The sequence below is a fragment of the Lepidochelys kempii genome, chromosome 23 (assembly GCF_965140265.1).
Source record: "Lepidochelys kempii isolate rLepKem1 chromosome 23, rLepKem1.hap2, whole genome shotgun sequence".
NCBI lineage: Eukaryota > Metazoa > Chordata > Testudines > Cheloniidae > Lepidochelys > Lepidochelys kempii.
The window spans coordinates 11,619,788-11,641,104 of NC_133278.1; the positions used below are offsets into that span (position 1 = coordinate 11,619,788).

General features: G+C 50.4%; 1 protein-coding gene across 1 annotated transcript; it reads left to right on the forward strand.

Annotated features, from left to right (window-relative positions):
• Positions 1 to 2,102: 2,102 nt before the first annotated feature.
• On the forward strand, positions 2,103 to 7,360 carry LOC140902248 (uncharacterized). The gene is made up of 3 exons (XM_073322144.1): positions 2,103 to 2,248; positions 5,065 to 5,186; positions 6,144 to 7,360. Exons 1-3 carry the CDS (start codon positions 2,237 to 2,239, stop codon positions 6,811 to 6,813), a joined length of 804 nt encoding a protein of 267 aa, XP_073178245.1. The 5' UTR covers positions 2,103 to 2,236; the 3' UTR covers positions 6,814 to 7,360.
• Positions 7,361 to 21,317: the final 13,957 nt, after the last annotated feature.

Here is a 21,317-nt window from a genome sequence, read left to right on the forward strand (position 1 = left end):
CCCCACAGTGCACCTCAAGCTCTGTTCTAAATCTTCACCCCCTGCAGTGCATGTCAAGCTCCAATCGGGAGCATGACCCCCATCCCTGGGGGTGTCTGAGTCATAGAATCCTAGAATATCAGGCTTGGAAGGGACCTCAGGAGGTCATCTAGTCCAACCCCCTGCTCAAAGCAGGAACAATCCCCAATTTTTGCCCCAGATCCCTAAATGGCCCCCTCAAGGATTGAACTCACAACCCTGGGTTTAGCAGGCCAATGCTCAAACCACTGAGCTATCCCTCCCGGCCACCCAGTGAGCTCAGAACTCAGATCTAGAACCCAGCCCCCATCCCTGCATGAGGCCGGAGGGCGGGGGCAGTGGATGGGAGCAGGGCACATTGGGCCCGGTGACTGTATGATGGGGCTGGATCAGAGGGGGGAGCCCTTTACTCAGATGATGGTGGGTGGGAGGATTCCTGGGCATGGACCATAGCCACGGTGGGGCAGTGGGGATCTCTGAGCGCGGGGCTTCATCAGTGGGGGCTGCTTTGGGGTTCCAGTCTGCGGGTGATGCTTTTTGCTGATTCTCTGATGTGCGATTGCCACCAATAAAGCTTCTGAGCATCCTGGGGGCCTCTCTGTCTGTGCGTCCAGGTTTCCCATCTCCGTCTGTGCGTCGGGGGTCTCACGTCGTCCCCTGGAGGTGCTGGGTCCCCACGGGCAGCCCCTCATCGATCCTGGCTCCCAGCTGGCAGCCTGAGTGGCAGCTTGAGTTTTACTGGGTCCAGAGCCCCCAAGTGTTCCCCTCCCCATCCCTAGAACCCCCTTCCCCTGCTCCCTGGGTGGGGATCCCCTGAGCAGACAGCCCCAATCCCCTGGGGATGGGGGGCACCTGGTGCAAGATGGAGGACAAACCTCCCAGCCCCACTCTCTGCTCCCCCAGCTGACAGGAGCTGCACCTGGGAACCAAACACCAGGGTTACAGCCGCAGAAGGCAGCTCCCACTGCAAACCCCTTGGTCCCCAGAAGGGACCATTATTGCAGGGCAAGATAGAGACACCACTTCACATCTAAAAGTGCTCTGAAATCTCCATGCTTCCTCAGATGACCTTGAAATTTGCTGTGACACAGGGGGGGCCTGGGGTCAGGTGAGTGACCCTAATTTGGAGCCATTTCGCCAAGGGGTTCCCCAGATACAGCTCCCCCCAACACCGGCTTCTCTGAAGATTGTTGGCGGTGTTATGGCCGGGTTGGTCTGTAACGCTGCTGCCTGCCCTGGCTGAAGAGCCTGAGAGCCGATCTCCGGACAGACTGCCAGGAAGCAGGGCGCGAACCGCCCAGTGACTGTGAGCTCTGGACTTACATGTCCCAACCAATTATCCCCCCATGTAACCTCTTCAGGCCTGTACCAGCCTTAACATGGAGCCACAGACAGCCCCCGGTGCTCCGATCTGTCTGCCACCAGGTCAGCCTGCCTTGGGGACAGATGGTCCTTTACACCAGGTGCTGTCCATAGGCAGACTACGGCCAAATCCTGGACCGCGAAACTCTGGGGGGCCGAGGACAGTTAGCGCGGGGGGCTATTGCGGGTAGAGGAGTGAGTGGCTGCGGGCTGGCAGGCGTTGGGGAGCTGGCGCCCGGGGCTGACTTGTACCTGGGGGGCAGGCGTCCGGGCTGCTCCCCTTCGCCTCCAGACCGGCCGGGGCTGGCAGGGGCAGCGCAGCGGGGAGGCTCGGGGCCAGTGTCCGGGCGGAGCGCTCACCCCAGCAGCGGGGGCTCCCCGCCGGGGCAGAGGGGACCCAGAGCCGGGGGGCAGGGGGGAGATGACCGTCCCGCCAGGGCTGAGCAGCGGAGGAGGGAGCCGCGCCCCTGCCGGAGAGCGGAACGCGGGGCCCGGCAGAGCAGCACCAGTCCCACGGGTCCCGCTTCTCCGAGCCGCCCTGCCCCAGCCCCAGCGCCCTCCGGGCTCGCCCTCCGCATGGGAGCGGTTCTGGCCCCTTGGGCGTCGCTGCAAGCGCGACACCGCAGTGACCGCCCCGCGCTGCTGTCGAGCTGCGATGAGGAGGAAGTTCTCAGAGCCCCTGTTCGCTCCCCGTCCTGTCACCTGCCGCAGGTTCCGGTGCCTGTGGCCAGCAGCCCCCACCCGCGCTCGCCGGGCTGCCTGGGGCAGCGCTGCACAGAGCAGGGCTGGGAGCCCGTCGCACCAGGAGCGGGTGTGAGCATCTGTCAGCAGAGACACGGAGCCTTCACCGCCGACCATGGAGCCCCAGGTGAGCCCCCCTCCCCCACCACCCCTGCCCCATGGAGCCCCAGGGGAGAGAGGTAAATAGCAGCGTCCCCCACCCAGGGATCGGTACTGGGTCCAGTGCTATCCAAGATATTCATAAACGATCTGTTAAAAGGGGTAAACAGCGAGGTGGCAAAATTTGCAGATGATACAGAACTACTCAAGAGAGTTAAGTCCAAAGCAGACTGCGGAGAATTACAAAGGGCTCTCAACAAACTGGGTGTCTGGGCAATAAAACAGCAGATGAAATGCGATGTTGATAAGTGAAAAGTAATGCACATTGGGAAATAAAATCCCAACTATACCTACAAAACCATGGGGCCTAAATTAGCTGTTACCACCCAAGAAAGAGATCTTGGAGTCATCTGGATGAAAATATCCACTCTAAGTGCAGCCACAGTCAAAAAAACAAACAGTGTTGGGAATCATTAAGAAAGGGATAGCTAATGAGACAGAAAATATCATATTGCCTCTCTATAAATCCATGGTCCGCCCACATCATCAAAATAAACATCAGAATAAATTGCCAATGGAGGCTGTGGAATCTCCATCATTGGGGATTTTTAAGAGCAGGTTAGACAAACACCCACCAGGGATGGTCTAGATAAAAAAATAGTCCTGCCATGAGTGCAGGGGACTGGACTAGATGCCCTCTCCAGGTCCCCTCCAGTCCTGTAGTCTATGATTCTATGATCATGAATGCTGCATGCAGATCTGGTCGCCTCATCTCAAAAAAGATACATTGGAATTGGAAAAGGTTCTGAAAAGGGCAACAGAAATGATCGGGGTATAGAACAGCTTCTCTATGAGGAGAGATTAATCAGAGTGGGACTTTTCATCTTGGAAAAGAGACGACTAAGGGGGAATATGATAGAGGGCTATAAAATCATGACTCTGTGGAGAAAGTAAATAAGGAAGTGTTATTTACTCCTTCTCATAACATGCATATGATGGTTTGGCCCCCCTGAAGGTGCCACCTGATGTACTGAGAGACCACTGAGCCTGCCTGTTCTGCCAGCCTGGGCCCCCTTTACACTGTCTTGGTGAGCCAAGCTCTTAAACCTCCTCTAGCACACACACAGGCAGGGCCACACCCAGCTGCAGAAAGACACAGACACTGAGATGGGCTATGGGAAGACTCAACTGAAGGGACTTTCCCCGCACTCAGGTTCCCATCTCCCTGGAGTGCAGACCCAAAGGTATATTGTCTTGCTCTGTATAGAAAGATCTGCACAGTGCAAGCTCATAAAAATTCTCCCTCTTCCTCAATGTGAAGAGAGATATGCACAATTTCTTGCCCCCCCAGTTAGAAATTGCACAAAGTGGTTTAATAAGAAATGAAACAAATTTATTAACTATAAAAGGCAGATTTTAAGTGCTTATAAGTGATAGCAAACAGAACAAAGCAGATTACTAAGCAAATAAAATAAAACATTCAAACGAAGCTTGATTCACTAAAGAAACAGGTTACAAAATGTAATTTCTCACCCTAAATGTTGAATTAGGCAGGATTCAGAGTTTCTGTAGCTCAGAGTTCCAGTTATTTCTTCTTACAGACTGGACCCCTGTCTCAGTCTGGACTCACCCCAGCCTTTCCTTTCAGGTTAGTTCCTTTATCCCTTCAGGTTCTTCCAGCAGTCCTTCTTCTTGGGTAGGCAATGGAGGAGAGTCCAGATCAACCCCCACCCCAGCCCTTTAAAAGGATTGACCTAAAGCGGGAATCCACTGTTTGATCTCCATCCCCCTACAGACGAAAAATACCAGCAGTGTCCAAGGTGGTATTTTGTATCAGGTGAAGGACCACCTGCCCTGGTTGTGTCACAGCTGGGTCCCAGGAAGCCTCTCAGAAAGGAGAGAGATTAGTATCTTCACAGTTCTATTATCCTTCTTAAATGACTCATTCAGGATGATTACTTACTTTACTGTCTGGTGGGCATTTTCCAAAGTACACACACAGTTGTAATTGTTACATAGTCAATATTCCTAACTTCAGATACAGAAATGATACATGCATACAAATTGGATAATCACATGCAGTAAATCATAATCTTTCCAACGCTATCTTACATGAGCCATCTTGCATAAAGTATATCTTAGTTATACCATATTTTTATGAAGAATATGGGGTGTAATGTCACAACACGAACAGGGGTCACCCAATGAAATTAATAGGCAGCAGGTTTAAAACAAACAAAAGGAAGTATTTCTTCACCCAATGCATAGTCAACCTGTGGAACTCCTTGCCAGAGGATGTGGGAAGGCCAAGACTATAACAGGGTTCAAAAAAGAACTAGATAAATTCATGGAGGATAGGTCCATCAATGACTATTAGCCAAGATGAGCAGGGATGGTGTCCCTAGCCTCTGTTTGCCAGAAGCTGGAAATGGGTGACAAGGGATGGATCACTTGATGATTACCTGTTGTGTTCATTCCCTCTGGGGCACCTGGCATTGGCCACTGTTGGAAGACAGGATACTTGGCTAGATGGACCATTAGTCTGACCCAGTATGGTCATTCTTATGACTCTTATGACCCTCTGCCCCCCACCTTCTCTGCCCCATGGAACCCAAGGGAACTCCCCCATGACCCCCACCTTCACTACCCCATGGAGCACCAGGGTAGTGCTTTCTGCCCCCCACTTCCTCCTACCCATGGAAACCCTGATGACTCCCCCATTTCCCCCTCCTCCTCCTCCCCCATGTAGCCCCACAGGGTCCCACTGCCCACTCGCCTGTTGGTAGCATAGCAGGGCTAGGAGATGTGGGTTGGGGGGCTCTGAGTCTGTGGAGTCCTGTGCAGGTACTGGGATGGATGCCCACGGCTGGACTCCTGCTGCTGCCCCTTCTCCTCTGCTTTGGGCCAGAGACCTCCACGAGCATCAACCCAGCTGCGCTCAGAGTGATCGTGGATTATGTGAACCAGTGAGTGACTGGTTTGTCTCTGTCCTTCCCTGCCCCTGTAGCCCAGCTGCAAAAAGCAGCACAGAATGGCCCTGGTTGGATCCCACTGGCTTGAAGGGATGCCCAGGAAGGTCAGGGGGTCCCATTGTGCCCAGCTCTGCCCAGACACTGACCGTAGTTGGAGAGCACCCAGCATGCTGGGTGATGAATTCACTCCTGACTTGGATGACTAGATTAGTCTTGGAGAGAGGCGACTCTGGGGGTGCAGAGGGGAAATTGAGCCCAGAGCTGGGAGAGGGATGATTCTGGAGGTCCAGGGGGAGATGGAGACCAAAACTGGGAGGGGCTGATAATGGGGGTGCAAGGGGAGATGAAGCTCAGAGGTGGGGTGTTTCTGGACTGCGGAGGGAGATGGAGCCCATAGCTAGGAGGGGGTGAAAATGGGGTTGCAGGGGGAAGACTGAGCCCACACCTGGGAGGGGTGATTCTCAGGGTGTAGGAGGTGGGGCTCAAATATGAGGAATGGTGATTCTGGGGGTTCAGTGGGGAGATGGAGCCTGTGGTGGGGAGGGGAGATTATGGGGTAGCAGAGGGAGATTGGGCCCACATCTGGGTGTTGCTGATTGTGGGGGATCTGGAAGGAGATGGGAGAGATGATTCTAGGGGTACAGAGAGAGCTGTAGCCTGGACATAGAGGGGGTGATTATTGGTTTACAAGGGGGAGATGTGGCCCAGACCTGGGAAGGGTGATTCTGGGGGTTCAGGGGGAGATATGGAAAAGAGCTTGGAGGGCTGATTCTGAGAATCCAGGCAGAGATGGGGCCCAGAGTCTGGAGGGGTGATTTGGGGTGCACGGCGGAGATGGAGCCTTGAGGTAGGAGGGTATTTGGGGGGCCTATTCCCATTTCTCTCCCTTTAATTGGCATCTCCTGGCTGAGTCCTGGGTCCCTGACCCTGCTGTGCTCTGATCCCTCTCAGGCCCCTCACACTAGATGGATCTCAATATGCCTTCGTCGTGAGCCTGCCCCGTGAGACGTGTAACCAACCCACCAACCTGCAGGAGCAGCTGCCCGAGACAGCGCTGAATGCCATGAATCAGGCGCTCGCTAAGCCAATTGGCCAGTACACCCTGAATGACTGGCCTATTGTAGCTGCCCGGCCTCGGCATCGGAAGACTCGCTGGCAGCACAGCGAGTGGCGTCTGCTCCACAGGGGAAAAAACAGCTCGGTGGCCCAGCTCAAGGCCAGGACCTGCAGACCGAACTGCTGCCTGATCTTATTCACCCTCAACTCGCCCTGCACGAGCATGTGCCTGGTGGAAAACGGGCCCTACAACATCCTCAGCATGACCAGCGATGCCTTCTTGGACATCGACAGCAACTACAAGGCCTTCGTCTTCCAGCGCATCTTCTGCAACGATACGTGGCCCGTGGTGACCCGCCAGGAGCTGCTGGAGGCCTGGCACCAGCTGCACGATGTGCCCCTGCTGCGCTGCGAAAACAGGACTGCCAGGACTGCGCTGCGACGGACCCCGAAAACAACCCCTGCCTGGCTGGGAAGATATAGACAGTGGAGCGGGGCCAGGAATCGCGTGCGGCTCTTTCTGCCACTGGCCTCTCTCGCTGCCCACGTGCTTCTGGCTCGCTGAGTATAAAAGAAACACGTCCCAACCAGGCACCAAGCTCCAATCCAGAACCCCATTCTGATGTGTACCCCAATGTAGAGCCCTAATCCATGGGTGTGCTCCAATCTAGAACCCCATTCATGGACATGCACCAATCTAGAACCCGATACATGGGTATGTGCCAAGCTAGAACCCCTTCCAGTTCCCATCTAGAACCCCATCCCTGGATGTGCTAAAATCTCCATTCTAGAGCCCCATTGCTAGGTGTGCTGCAGTGTAAAACCCCATCCCCATCTCTGGCTGTACTCCAGCCTAGAACCCCTAGAATCCCTGGGTGTGCTCCAATCTGTGCTCTAGAAGCGGCCCTTTCCCCAAGTGTGCACCAATCCAGAATTGCCACCCCCACAGTGCATCTCAAGCTCCGTGCTAAACCTTCACCCCCAGCAGTGCATGTGAAGCTCCAATCGAGAACATGACCCCCAACCCTGGGGGCGTCTCTGAGCTGAAGTCAAGAACCCACATCCACCCAGTGAGCTCAGAACTCCGATCTAGAACCCAACCTCCATCTCTGCATGAGGCCGGGGGGAGGGGGCAGTGGATGGGAGCAGGGCATATTGTGATGGGGCTGGATCATGGGGGGAGCTCCTTACTCAGATGGTGGGGGGGGATTCCTGGGCATGGACCATAGCCACGGTGGGGCAGTGGGGCTCTCGGTGACTGGGGCTCTGTCAGTGGGGGCTGCTTTGGGGTTGTTCCAGTCTGCGGGTGATGCTTTTTGCTGATTCTCTGATGTGCGATTGCCACCAATAAAGCTCCTGAGCATCCTGGGGGCGTCTGTCCGTGCATCCAGGTCTCCCATCTCCGTCTGTGCGTCGGGAGTCTCACGTCGTCCCCTGGAGGTGCTGGGTCCCCACGGGCAGCCCCTCGTCGAGCCTGGTTCCAAACAGGCAGGCTGGGAGGCAGCTTGGGTTTAACTGGAGCCAGAGCCCCTGAGTGTTCCCCTCCCTATCCCTAGAACCCCCATCCCCTGCTCCCTGGGCGGGGATCCCCTGAGCAGATAGCCCCAATCCCCCGGGGATGGGGGGCACCTGGAGCATGAGCGGGGACAGAGCTCCCAGCCCCGCTCTCTGCTCCCCCAGCTGACAGGAGCTGCACCTGGGAACCAAACACAAGGGTTACAGCCGCAGAAGGCAGATCCCATTGCAAACTCCTTGGTTCCCAGAAGGGACCATTATTGCAGGGCAAGATTGAGACACCACTTCTCCTCTAAAAGTGCTCTGAAATCTCCATGTTTCCTTGGATGACCTTGAAATTTGCTGTGGTACATGGGGGCCTGGGGTCAGGTGAGTGACCCTAATTTGGAGCCATTTCACCAAGGGGTTCCTCAGATACAGCTCCCCCCTAACACCAGCTTCTGCAGTGTTGTGGCCGGGTTGGTCTGTAAGGCTGCCAGCCCTGGCTGAACAGCGTGCGTGCCGATCTCCGAACAGACTGTCAGGAAGCAGGGCACAAACCCTGAGTTGGCTGGGAGCTCTATAATTAGCTGTCCCCAACCAAGCATCCCATGTAACCTCTTCAGGAATGTAGCAGCCTTAACATGGAGCCACCGATATTTCCCCGGGTCCTCCGATCTGCCACCCAGGTCAGCCTGTCTTGGGGACAGAAGGTTCTTTACACCAAGAATCATAACAATATTCAGGTTACTCCCAGTCCCAAAGGGCCAGTCACTTACCCTACGTCAATTGCACCTTAGATCTCACACCAAAGACAACGCTGGTAGCCAATCCTATAATAAACTGTGTACAGATTGATTAACTAGGAACAGGAAACACGAGTTATTTTGAAGGTTAAAACAGGTGAACATAGATACACAAATAAGTTATAATCATAAGTTTCCAAAGGTAATAGACGCTTTTCTAATAAGCAAGCTGTATGTCACCTTTAAGGCGAAACCAAGCTAAGCAGTTGGGGATCTCTTACTTATGGCTTGAAAACCTTGCCCCCAACAGAGTCCAAGCAGCATAGAGATCCAGTTGCTTCTTGTCAGGGATTTTCATCCCCTTTCTCCCTTGTGCAGACTCCACTGATGGGGGGAATCCACTTACATGACTCATCTTTGTGGGCGAGGAGGGAGGGCAGAACAACCAATGGCTTTTGTCCTCTTTAACGACCCACAGTGGTCCATTGGTGTAAATAGACCCTTCTTGTTGGGCAGGATGTGACACCTGCTGGCGATCAGCCCTTCCCACTAGTTAATGTCTCTCTCCTGTCTGGTGATTCACACTGTGATGCTCAAATATAGCATCTGTACCCCAGAGTGTACAGGAATAAGTGAGATTAATGCGCCCAGCAACTCACAAGCACTCGATAACATTTAAACCCCAAACAGATGTTTGGATTTCTAATCCCTACGTGACCAGCACCAACACAAAGGCGAGCCTGACAGAGCCCAGCTAGGTACTGGTCACAGTTCAGCTGAGACAAGCGGACCTTGGCACGAGTTTGGACCTGCTCTGCCTGCGTCACACCTGCAATGGAGGAATCATCTGCCATGTCTTGGCAGGTTGCTCTGCTGTATTGGATGTTCTCAGGGCTGGGGGAACGGAGATCCTGGGGTGAGATGGAGCTTGTCTGAGTTTGTACAGCACCTAACACAATGGAGTCTCAGGGGATGACTGGTTTTCCTAGGCGCTACCATAATACAACTAATAAATAACATACATCAGGGAGCGCAATGGGGTCCCGGGGCGTGACTGGGGCTCCTTGGTGCTACCATAATACACCTAATAAATAACGTACAGCATGCAGCACAATCAGGTCCTGGCCCATGACGGGGCTCCCAGGCATTACCATTGTTTTGGGATTCTCCCCTCACTTCGATGGATGAGTGTTCAGCTAGTGTTGCCCCACGTTCTGGGTGTATTTGTTTTTATGGCTTCTCACGTGGGAAACACGTCTGATCCTGGGTTTGCAAATGGGATTGCATGTCTTGCAGGCATAGCCATGGTTGCGGGGAGGGTTTGAGGGGTTGGCCTTACGATGTTCTCTCCTCTCCGGCAGAGACCTCACACACAACTCCTCAGAAGTGGAGCCAGCACAGTGGGATCCTGGTTCATGCCTGGGGCTCCCAGATGCATGGTAACTCACTTAATATACAATGTACAGCGCCTAGCACAATGAGGGGCTGGTCCATGACTGGGGCTCCCAGGTGCTACCATAAAATTAATCGGAAAAATCGTGGAGCAGGTCCTCAAGGAATCAATTCTGAAGCACTTAGAGGAGAGGAAAGTGATCAGGAACAGTCAGCATGGATTCACCAAGGGCAAGTCACGAGATAACTGGCTCTGTGAATGAGGGGAAAGCAGTGGACGTGTTGTTCCTTGAGTTTAGCAAAGCTTTTGACACAGTCTCCCACAGTATTCTTGCCAGCAAGTTAAAGAAGTATGGGCTGGATGAATGGACTATAAGGTGGATAGAAAGTTGGCTAGATTGTCGGGCTCAACGGGTAGTGATCAATGGCTCCCTGTCTAGTTGGCAGCCGGTATCAAGTGGAGTGCCTCAAGGGTCGGTCCTGGGGCCGGTTTTGTTCAATATCTTCATAAATGATCTGGAGGATGGTGTGGATTGCACCCTCAGCAAGTTTGCAGATGACACTAAACTGGGAGGAGAGGTAGATATGCTGGAGGGTAGGGATAGGATACAGAGGGACCTAGACAAATTAGAGGATTGGGCCAAAAGAAATCTGATGAGGTTCAAAAAGGACAAGTGCAGAGTCCTGCACTTAGGACGGAAGAATCCAATGCACCGCTACAGACTAGGGACCGAATGGCTCGGCAGCAGTTCTGCAGAAAAGGACCTAGGGGTTACAATGGACGAGAAGCTGGATATGAGTCAACAGTGTGCTCTTGTTGCCAAGAAGGCCAATAGCATTTTGGGATGTATACGTAGGGGCATTGCCAGCAGATCGAGGGACGTGATCGTTCCCCTCTATTCGACATTGGTGAGGCCTCATCTGGAGTACTGTGTCCAGTTTTGGGCCCCACGCTACAAGAAGGATGTGGAAAAATTGGAAAGAGTCCAGCGGAGGGCAACAAAAATGATTAGGGGACTGGAACACATGACTTACGAGGAGAGGCTGAGGGAACTGGGATTGTTTAGCCTGCAGAAGAGAAGAATGAGGGGGGATTTGATAGCTGCTTTCAACTACCTGAAAGGGGGTTCCAAAGAGGATGGCTCTAGACTGTTCTCAGTGGTAGCAGATGACAGAACGAGGAGTAATGGTCTCAAGTTGCAGTGGGGGAGGTTTAGGTTGGATATTAGGAAAAACTTTTTCACTAGGAGGGTGGTGAAACACTGGAATGTGTTACCTAGGGAGGTGGTGGAATCTCCTTCCTTAGTAGTTTTTAAGGTCAGGCTTGACAAAGCCCTGGCTGGGATGATTTAATTGGGGATCGGGCCTGCTTTGAGCAGGGGGTTGGACTAGATGACCTCCTGAGGTCCCTTTCAACCCAGATATTCTATGATTCTATGACTGACCTGAAAAAAATTTTGTTTTGGAAATTTTTGTTAGGGGGCTTATTCCTTCACCCACTTACTTCCCTGGTCCTTCTCGCATGAACAGAGAGCAACAATACCCGAAGTCCAAAGGTACAAACAATTCGATGTTTATTGGGGTGAACTTCCAGCAAACATGATTCCAGTTTTCTTCCTTAGTGTCCCCCTTCCCAGCTCTGACACCACAGAGCCTTACCTGTGTCCCTGTTCCCATCCCCCCCCCTTAGCAAAACATGATTCCAATTTCCCTACCCCCATTCCCTGTTTCCATTTCCCCCCCACTTCCTGATTGACTGCAGACTGATGAAGTGAGCTGTAGCTCACGAAAGCTCATGCTCAAATAAATTGGTTAGTCTCTAAGGTGCCACAAGTACTCCTTTTCTTTTTGCGAATACAGACTAACACGGCTGTTCCTCTGAAACCTGCAGACTATATAGTAAATCTTGAGTTCTGCTTAGCTATACCTTAACCAATCATTTTCCTGAAATGTAACTAACCAATCCTAACATATTGTAACATGATTAGGTAACCAATTATATCCCACCACCTTAATTAGTTTACACCCAGCAAAATTAATTATACAGCAGACAGAAACAATCACAGAACCAGACAGAGATTATACAGACAAACAATAGCAAAGTGGGAACTATAATGACAAAACAATACCGTGGTGAGGATTTCACATCCCAGCTCTTGATAAGTGAATTCTTGCCAGACAGGATGCTCTCAAACTAAGTTTCCTTTTACATCTTCTAGGCACTTCTCTTTCTCTGGAGGTGATGGGAATTATCAGGACAGGATTGTATCCTAACAGCCCAATAGCACCTTCTTTAAGTGGGACTAGTTTGGGATGTGAGGATGTGACCAGTCGCTTCCCAGCTTATGGCAGCCTCTGCTGCTTAGCCAGAGGCCTTAGCCTAAGAACAGGGCCTCAGACTGTCACAGTAAGAGAAGGCCCTTACACCGGCAGACAGTGATTCTGATTCTTTCTTTTATACCTCTATAACTAGCTAAGTGATAAGAATACACCTAAATTCTTATAGTATAGGCATTTACAGACAGGCCTGAATGTCTATAGCCTAACAATTTTCATGTTGCTGCAAATTTCAAAATTCTCCCAATTTGGAACAAAAGCACATTTTGAAATTGCAGAATTTCCTGCAAAAGAGACATTTTCCTTCCTGTAGGGCTCTGAGAAATAGCAAACCAGCTACTAATCCATTGCACCACTAGCAAGAAGCAGCTGCCATCTAGCCGACTACAAGTCGTCAGGAACACTATCCCCGATAATGTCACGGCAAACCTGGTGGCTGAACTTTGTGACTTTGTCCTTACCCATAACTATTTTACATTTGGGGACAATGTATACCTTCAGATCAGCGGCACTGCTATGGGTACCCGCATGGCCCCACAGTATGCCAACATTTTTATGGCTGATTTAGAACAATGCTTCCTCAGCTCTCGTCCCCTAACGCCCCTACTCTACTTGCGCTATATTGATGACAGCTTCATCATCTGGACCCATGGAAAAGAAGCCCTTGAGGAATTCCACCATGATTTCAACAATTTCCATCCCACCATCAACCTCAGCCTGGACCAGTCCACACAAGAGATCCACTTCCTGGACACTACAGTGCTAATAAGCAATGGTCACACAAACACCACCCACTGGAAACCTACTGACCGCTATTCCTACCTACATGCCTCCAGCTTTCACCCTGACCACACCACATGATCCATTGTCTACATCCAAGCTCTGCGATACAACCGCATTTGCTCCAACCCCTCAGACAGAGACAAACACCTACAAGATCTCTATCAAGCATTCTTACAACTACAGTACCCACCTGCTGAAGTGAAGAAACAGATTGACAGAGCCAGAAGAGTACCCAGAAGTCACCTACTACAGGACAGGCCCAACAAAGAAAATAACAGAACGCCACTAGCCGTCACCTTCAGTCCCCAACTAAAACCCCTCCAACACATCATCAAGGATCTACAACCTGTCCTGAAGACGACCCATCGCTCTCACAGATCTTGGGAGACAGGCCAGTCCTTGCCTACAGACAGCCCCCCAACCTGAAGCAAGTACTCACCAGCAACCACACACCACACAACAGAAGCACTAACCCAGGAACCTATCCTTGCAACAAAACCCGTTGCCAACTGTGCCCACATATCTATTCAGTGGACACCATCATAGGGCCTAATCACATCAGCCACACTATCAGAGGTTCGTTCACCTGCACATCTACCAATGTCATATATGCCATCATGTGCCAGCAATGCCCCTCTGCCATGTACATTGGTCAAACTGGACAGTCTCTACGTAAAAGAATAAATGGACACAAATCAGATGTCAAGAATTTTAACATTCATAAACCAGTCAGAGAACACTTCAATCTCTCTGGTCACTCGATTTCTGACCTAAAAGTGGCTATTCTTCAACAAAAAAACTTCAAAAACAGACTCCAACGAGCGACTGCTGAATTGGAATTAATTTGCAAATTGGATACAATTAACTTCGGCTTGAATAGAGACTGGGAGTGGTTGAGTCATTACACAAAGTAAAACTATTTCCCCTTGTTTATCCCCCCCACCCCCACTGTTCCTCAGATGTTCTTGTCAACTGCTGGAAATGGCCCACCTTGATTATCACTACAAAAGGTTTTTTCACCCTGTCATAAATATAAAGGGAAGGCTAACCACCTTTAAATCCCTCCTGGCCAGAGTTAAAAACCCTTTCACCTGTAAAGGGTTAAGAAACTGGGATAACCTCACTGGCACCTGACCAAAATGACCAATGAGGAGACAAGATACTTTCAAAAGCTGGGAAGAGGGAGAACATCAAAGGGTCTGTGTCTGTCTGGGTGAGGATTTTGCCGGGGACAGAACAGGAATGGAGTCTTAGAGTTTAGTAAGTAATCTAGCTAGATATGCGTTAGATTATGATTTCTTTAAATGGCTGAGAAAATAAGCTGCGCTGAATAGAATGAATATTCTTGTCTGTGTGTCTTTTTGTAACCTAAGGTTTTGCCTAGAGGGATTCTCTATGTTTTGAATCTAATTACCCTGTAAGGTATTTACCATCCTGATCTTACAGAGGTGATCCTTTTCTTTTTACTGTTTCTTCTATTAAAATGTTTCTTTTCAAGAAATGAATGTTTTCTTTTCATTGTTCTAAGATCCAAGGGCTTGGGTCTGTGGTCACCTATGCAAATTGGTGAGGATTTTTACCAGACCTTCCCCAAGAAGTAGGGTGCAAGGGTTGGGAGGATTTTTTTGGGGAAAGACGTTTCCAAACAACGCTTTCTCAGGAACCCAGAGAAACATTTGGTGGTGGTAGTGGAAAACCAATGGCAAAGGGTAAAATAGTTTGTACCTTGGGGAAGTTTTAACCTAAGCTGGTAAAAATAAGCTTAGGAGGTTTTCATGCAGGTCTCCACATTTGTACCCTAGAGTTCAAAGTGGGGAAGAAACCTTGACACACCTCCACTCTCCTGCTGGTAATAGCTCACCTTAAGTGATCGCTCTGGTTACAGTGTGTATGGTAACACCCATTGTTTCATGTTCTCTATGGATATAAATCTCCCCACTGTATTTTCCACTGAATGCATCCGATGAAGTGAGCTGTAGCTCACGAAAGCTGATGCTCAAATAAATTTGTTAGTCTCTAAGGTGCCACAAGTCCTCCTTTTCTTTCTGCCATCTAGTGTCCGTACAAGGCTATTGCAGGTGACACATTGCATCCCACTGTTTGCAGTCAACACAAACTTTTGGCATGGGCAGCATGAAAAATCAGCTCTTGTTGCCCATGAGGAAATGCACCCCTGATAGACTGTGGGGTGCCACCCTGCCCTGGTGCTAACTGCAGTCAAAGTGGTAAATTTGACTGCACTGCAGTGATGGGAATAAGATTGCTGACCGTTTCATCCAGAAAGCTACAGTGAGACTTACTGTCTTTAAACTGGGGCGTTAGTGAAGACAGCTTGTAGGTGAAGACAATGATCTCAATACACTGTAATTCTTGATAGTGTAATTATGTAGTCATAACAATTGAATCATTATTAAAATAGTAAAGATACCAATGATAGACACATTCAATAGCTAGAATGTGAAAGAAGTGTATAAATATGCTAAAAATAGCTTCCTCTCTAAACTGGCAGAGTGCCCCCTCCCCCCTCCCAAACACACCCCCCTCTTCGAAAGCACCCACCGGCAAAAACAAAAAGGCAGCGCCTATGATCACAATTCTCAAAAACACTGATTAAAACCTTGTTTAAAACCCGTTATAAGCAAAACGTAATGGTGACATAACGCTTTAGCATGGGGGCCCCTTGCATAAACCGTTAGCATGTCCTTGCTAAATACTAGCTTACAGTTCCAGAGGAATGAATAGTCTTGTCTTATAGATAACTTATTATCACAGAATTGCATATCTACCAATGATGTGGCATGTTCAAGATGTACCAAAGACATGTGGAGAACTAAAAGCAATCATTTTGTAAAAGAGCAGCTTCACGTGTCTTAATATGTATCTTTGTACATCACAACAGTAGTTGTTCAACTCAATTGTGTATAGAATACTTGGTAGGAGTTAACTGTATGCTAATAAGAAATAAAATTATTTTTCTGAAATTCAACTCTCCCTTTCCCATAACACAGTCTCCAACGTAACTTGGACTTTTCTCATACGAGCACCTTCAGTTTCCCATACTCCTCTACACTTAAGCTAACTTGGGCCTCAAACCTAACTTCTACTTGTGTCTTAACCTAAACCACCCTATAGTCTACACCACAATGATCCTGGACAGAACCACAGGGACAAACCTTTCTGAAACCAGGACGGTGTGACTTAAAACCAGATTAGTCGCTTGCCTACTTACATTTGAGCTCACAACTAGGGTAGACTTGTAGGCCCCGTTATCCCAACAGGTCTCTCTTGATTGAGCTGTTTCACGTTGCATATGAATAGGGGTGTGGAGGAAGAGTGAGAATGACTCCATGGTTCTCACTGAAGATGTGGGAAGCCCCCATTCTTCATCAACCAGAGGGGAGAATTGAACGGGGGTTTTCCACAGGCCAGGGGAGGATCCTACCCACTTGGCTATGGGTTATAAAAGACCCATCCTTGCCTGCCTCACACCTAACTCCTGAGATAGGTGCCTCCCATGAAGCCCAGATTTTAGGCACCTAATTCCCTGAGGGGATGTCTACACTACAGTGTAAGCCCAGGGTTGGAACTCAAACTCAAGCCTCACCCTCTCTTCTGTCTACACGCAAATCATGCTAACCCGTGGCTCGGTCCTAGGCTCCTAGGACTCCAAGAGGGTGGAGGATCTGAGCCTTAGTCAAGCCAGGAACCCAGCCAGGTTTCAAGCCCTATTGCTTTGCAGTGTAGACACAGCCCCACCAGACTCCTGCTCTGCGAGTCCATCAAAAGTATTCCACAATCCGCGGGCTGACTTTCTTTGTCCTCTGGACAGTGAAGTTTGGTGGACAGTCAGGGTCTCCCACACTGCACCATGAGCAAAGGGCTGGAATAGCCACATTTTGGGAGGGCGGTAGGAAGTCTGGGATACGGGTGGTTGGACTCGGGCCCACGGAATGCGGTGTAGATGCTCAAGCCGTAGGTTAACAAACCCCGGTCTGCTAACTCGAGTTCTACTAACCCTGGGCTTACACTGCAGGGTAGACAGACCCCTGCCTGCCCAACATGCTGGCTTTTGTGGAGCCCATTCTCAGGGGCCCGTCTCTCCCTTTTCATTATATAGGGAGCGTAGGCGCTGGCCGAAAGTTAGACACTGCAATGCCTGCGTTTTCATCCTGATTGGGGATGGGAACATTTTTCAAAATGTCCAACGTTTTCACGGGCCAGGAATGCCACCCCAACCTAGTCCTGAGTACTTTTGAAAAGCTGGCTACTTCATTTAGGCCCCTTAATGGGAGCTGAGCTCTTTGGAAAACCTGGTGCTTTGCACCTCCGACTCTGAAATGCTTCAAAGATGAAGGCGCCAGGGCTTGTAAAGCAAATACAAACACAGTCCCCTTCCAGATTTTTCATTTTGATATTCATCTTGGTCGACACCACGCTGCCCACAGGTGCTGACTTTTGGTTTTGCCGGTGGGTGTCCCATCTCTGCCCCGCCCCCTCCCCCCAATGCTCCGCCCCCTCTCCACCTCTTCCTGCCCCCTCCCCCAAGAGCGCCTGCCCTGAGTGCCTCCCGCCTGCTCCTCTCTGCCCCCTCCCCAGAGGCCACCCTACCCGCTCGCCCGCTGCTTGCTCCTTTCTGCCCCCTCCTGCCTTAAGGGTGGGTGATGAGGGGAGGGGGTGGAGAGGACTGAGTGGCGGGAGCTGCCAAACAGCTGCTGGGTGGGGCCGCGGAACAGCTGATCAGCAGGTGGGGCCTCCTAACAGCTGGTCTGAGGCCAGCTGCGGGCCAGCGGCGGAACCACTGTTGCCAGTGGGTGCTGAGCACCCTGTATTTTTTTCCCCTTGGGTGCTTGAGCCCCAGAGCACCCACAGAGTCAGCACCTATGACACTGCCATTAAGTTTTCAGCTTTTGTTCTGCTTCCACAGAAGCTGTTGGCTGGAGGTTCGGCCTGGGTGCATTTGAGGGTTGTAGTGTACCAGAATTGGGGCAGGATCTCCCTAAGTAGTTTGAGCTCCCTTCGGGGCCATTCCTCTCCTCGGGGGTGGGAAGGAGGGGGGCAGAAGCCACCCGACCCAACCAATCAGCAGTGGGTGTATGTAGCCAGGCCTTGTATCTCTCTAAAAAGATTCCAGGGTGCTTGTCCAGTCTAGCTGTGCTGTGGTCACATGTCAGATTGCAGTGTAGACGTTCCTTTATGACAGTACTTTAAACAACGAGATTTATTGTTGTAGAACATTGTTGCTGGAGGGTGTTTATGCCTGCCATCAAGTGGGTCTTTGATTTACAGGCAACCACAAACCTGGTTAAAGCCCAAGCTATGCACCCTTCTTTCAGGCTAAAAGGAAGGAGCAATTAAATGCCCCTGTGTGTAGTGATAGCTAGAACAATTGGAAGCTACCGCCCAAGGCACTGGGCCACAGAGGTGAGACACTTGGTCTGAGGGATTTCCCTGATTACAAAAGCAGGAGCGTGGGGACCAATTGATTGTGTTTCTGTGAGAGAGAGGCAGAAAGCCAGAAGACAGCCAGAGAAGCCGTTGTGAACATGGCCCTGGAAGGAAGCCCGGACAGAGATCTTCCGGCATACAGGACTGGCAGGCGAGGCAGATGTGGATTTCTGAGCAAGAAAGCTGCCTGTTCTTTGTTCCTACTGTATTTGGGGAAACAAGACCCTTGTGTTTATCATCTATAAACAAACAAGGAAACACCTGACCAGCTGTGAAGTTCTGGGGAGTTTCCAGACCAGTAAGGGGGTCTGTCACTGCCTGAGCTGTAAGCCTTTGTGCCATGGGACTCTGCTGCAGATCTCCAACACCAGTTGCCAGCCCACAAGCCAAGGTCTCCCCCTGGCTCTCACCAGCCCTGTTAATCTTTGTAGGGGGACAACAGTGCTGAGTCTCCCCAAATCCGTCCTCCCTGAGGTCTTACTTACCAGACATTCAGACTGTTCCTCTACTGTTTGTCACTTCTGAAGATGTGAAACTAGTCCCCCAGCCACGAGCTTACTTTGGCGCACCCAGGCCGCGCCGTTTTCCCCTCAGAGATCCGCTTGGGATGAAAATAAACACAACATTTATTGAATAGAGAACTCCCAGATTCAGAGACAGGAAAGCAACCACATACAGGTGACATAGAACATAAACTAAAAGCTGCAGCCTCAGGCATGACACTTTCCTATTAGATGAAATCCCATTTCTCGTGATATCTATGGCCTGAAATGAGTTTCCCAGCTTACCCCGAAAGGATTCAGCATTCACGGGCGCCCTCCCATCTCGAGACTGTCCCTCAAGCTCTGGATCCAAACCATCCATCCAAAGGCTGTTTTAAAAAGTCTTAGGGTTTGGGTTTTTTTTTTATTATCTCTACCCACGGTGATGCCTGGTTAATCAAAATGGAGAAACTCTCTCCTGACTCGGTGCACTTTGCAATTTCGAGGTTTTCTCCCATGGTTTCTGTTTGGTCTAATGGCCCACCATTGTCTTACCCTGGGACTGGGTGATGGAGAGAAACTCAAAACCGCTTTTGTGTAAACGACAGGTTTGGGAAGTGCCTGTGTCTGCTTGCCCCAGTGAGCAGCAAAGCTCACAGATTCTGAGCCCAATTTTCTATATGCACGAAGACATAGATTCATAGCCCCAACATAGCTCATACAGACCATCAAATGCAGAGCATGACAAGCTTTCATATAGGACTTCACCCCATATAGTTTTATAGTATTACACAGGCAACCAGTTAAACTGCTCCTCGGGGGGGTTAAACCTGCTGTCCTCCCCTTGGGACGTCTACACCCTGATGGTCACTCTCACATCGTCAATTTCTCCTCTGAATGGCAAGATCCTGGCAAAGCCCAAATATTGGCTCTCTGCTTGGGCCTGCGGGGTGGCAATATAATAACAGAGCTTGGCTGTGTTCCTACTCCCTGTGATCAAAAAACAGAGGCTGAGCTTGAAGATGATCCTTAATCTAATTATTATAATTACTACCAAAAACATGGCAGCACCCAGGGGAGATGTCGTACAAGCATATAGTAACATGCTGGGCCATGTGCCAAATAGCTCAGCATAAAACCAGAGCTAGGATCTGTCTGGCTATGAGCGATAGACAGAGGGGAGCCTAGTGGCTGGAGAACTGTGCCAGAAGATCCAGTTTCTATTCCCAGGTCTGCCCTGTGGGTGATGTTGGCCACTCCCCCCTCGCCCCTGTGCTCCAGCTTTCTTATCTGTAAAATGGGAATAATGACACTGACCTCTGGTGTGAAGCACTTTGAGATCTACAGATGAAAATCTCCAGATAAGAGCTTGCCCCAGCATGACCTCAATGCCCCTACGCAAAGCAAAAAACAACAACAACGAGGAGTCTGGTGGCAAGTTAAAGACTAGCAGATTTATTTGGGCATAAGCTTTCATGAAGCAAGATGTTAACATGACCCTGAGAATGCCTCAAAGCCAACTGGGGTCCCGGTTGTAGATCAGCAGTTCCTCACAGGCCTGACAAACTCCTCACTGCACCTAACACCCCACTTTCACGGTCTTTATCCATGAATGGTGTCGTATGAGGCGTCAGATGAAAGCCAGTGAAGCCCAGGTCGTTCATGTCCTTGTTCAATGCGTGTACTGACCCTCTACAAGGAGTTATGTGCATTCACTGAAAAATAGATTGTAATGTCTGTAACAACACAGAGGTGACAAGCTGGTTTTCTGCCAGACAAAGCTTTTCTATTCATCTAGCCCTCTCCCCAGTGTAAATTAAGCACCATGGGTTAATACAATAGAAGCCCCATCTGCATACAGAACCAACAGGAGGATGTGAAATCAACAGAGAAGAGCCCCCCCACCTACCCCAGCCTCGATGGCATGAAGACATGAATATTCTGCCGTGGGAGAGCACAACTGGCTCTGTGTAGAGACACACCATGGGTGGCTGTGACAATGCCCACACTTCAATGAATTCATCTGGCCCCAAGGTCTATTTCACCCAGCCACTGCCCCCCAGTGTCACCCCCCCGGCCCATATTCCAACCCTCCAAATGGTGGAGCAGCCACAAAGTGTCCCCCATTATTAAAACAACAATAACCTGCTTCCTCTCTCACCCCCACAACAACATATACATGCCTTCAAAATTACCCCAGGGCCAGGGACAGGCAAGTAGGGTTCACTGAGAACAATCAGCTTTGGCAACCCCAGTGGCCCCGTGGGGAAGAACGCAGAACGCCCAGCTCTGGGATGCTAGTGGTGAGGTGTATGTCAGCAACACCCCCAACTTAACAACTGTGCCAGGATGCAGCTGCTGGATGCTCTCCAAATGACCTTCCTAGACCA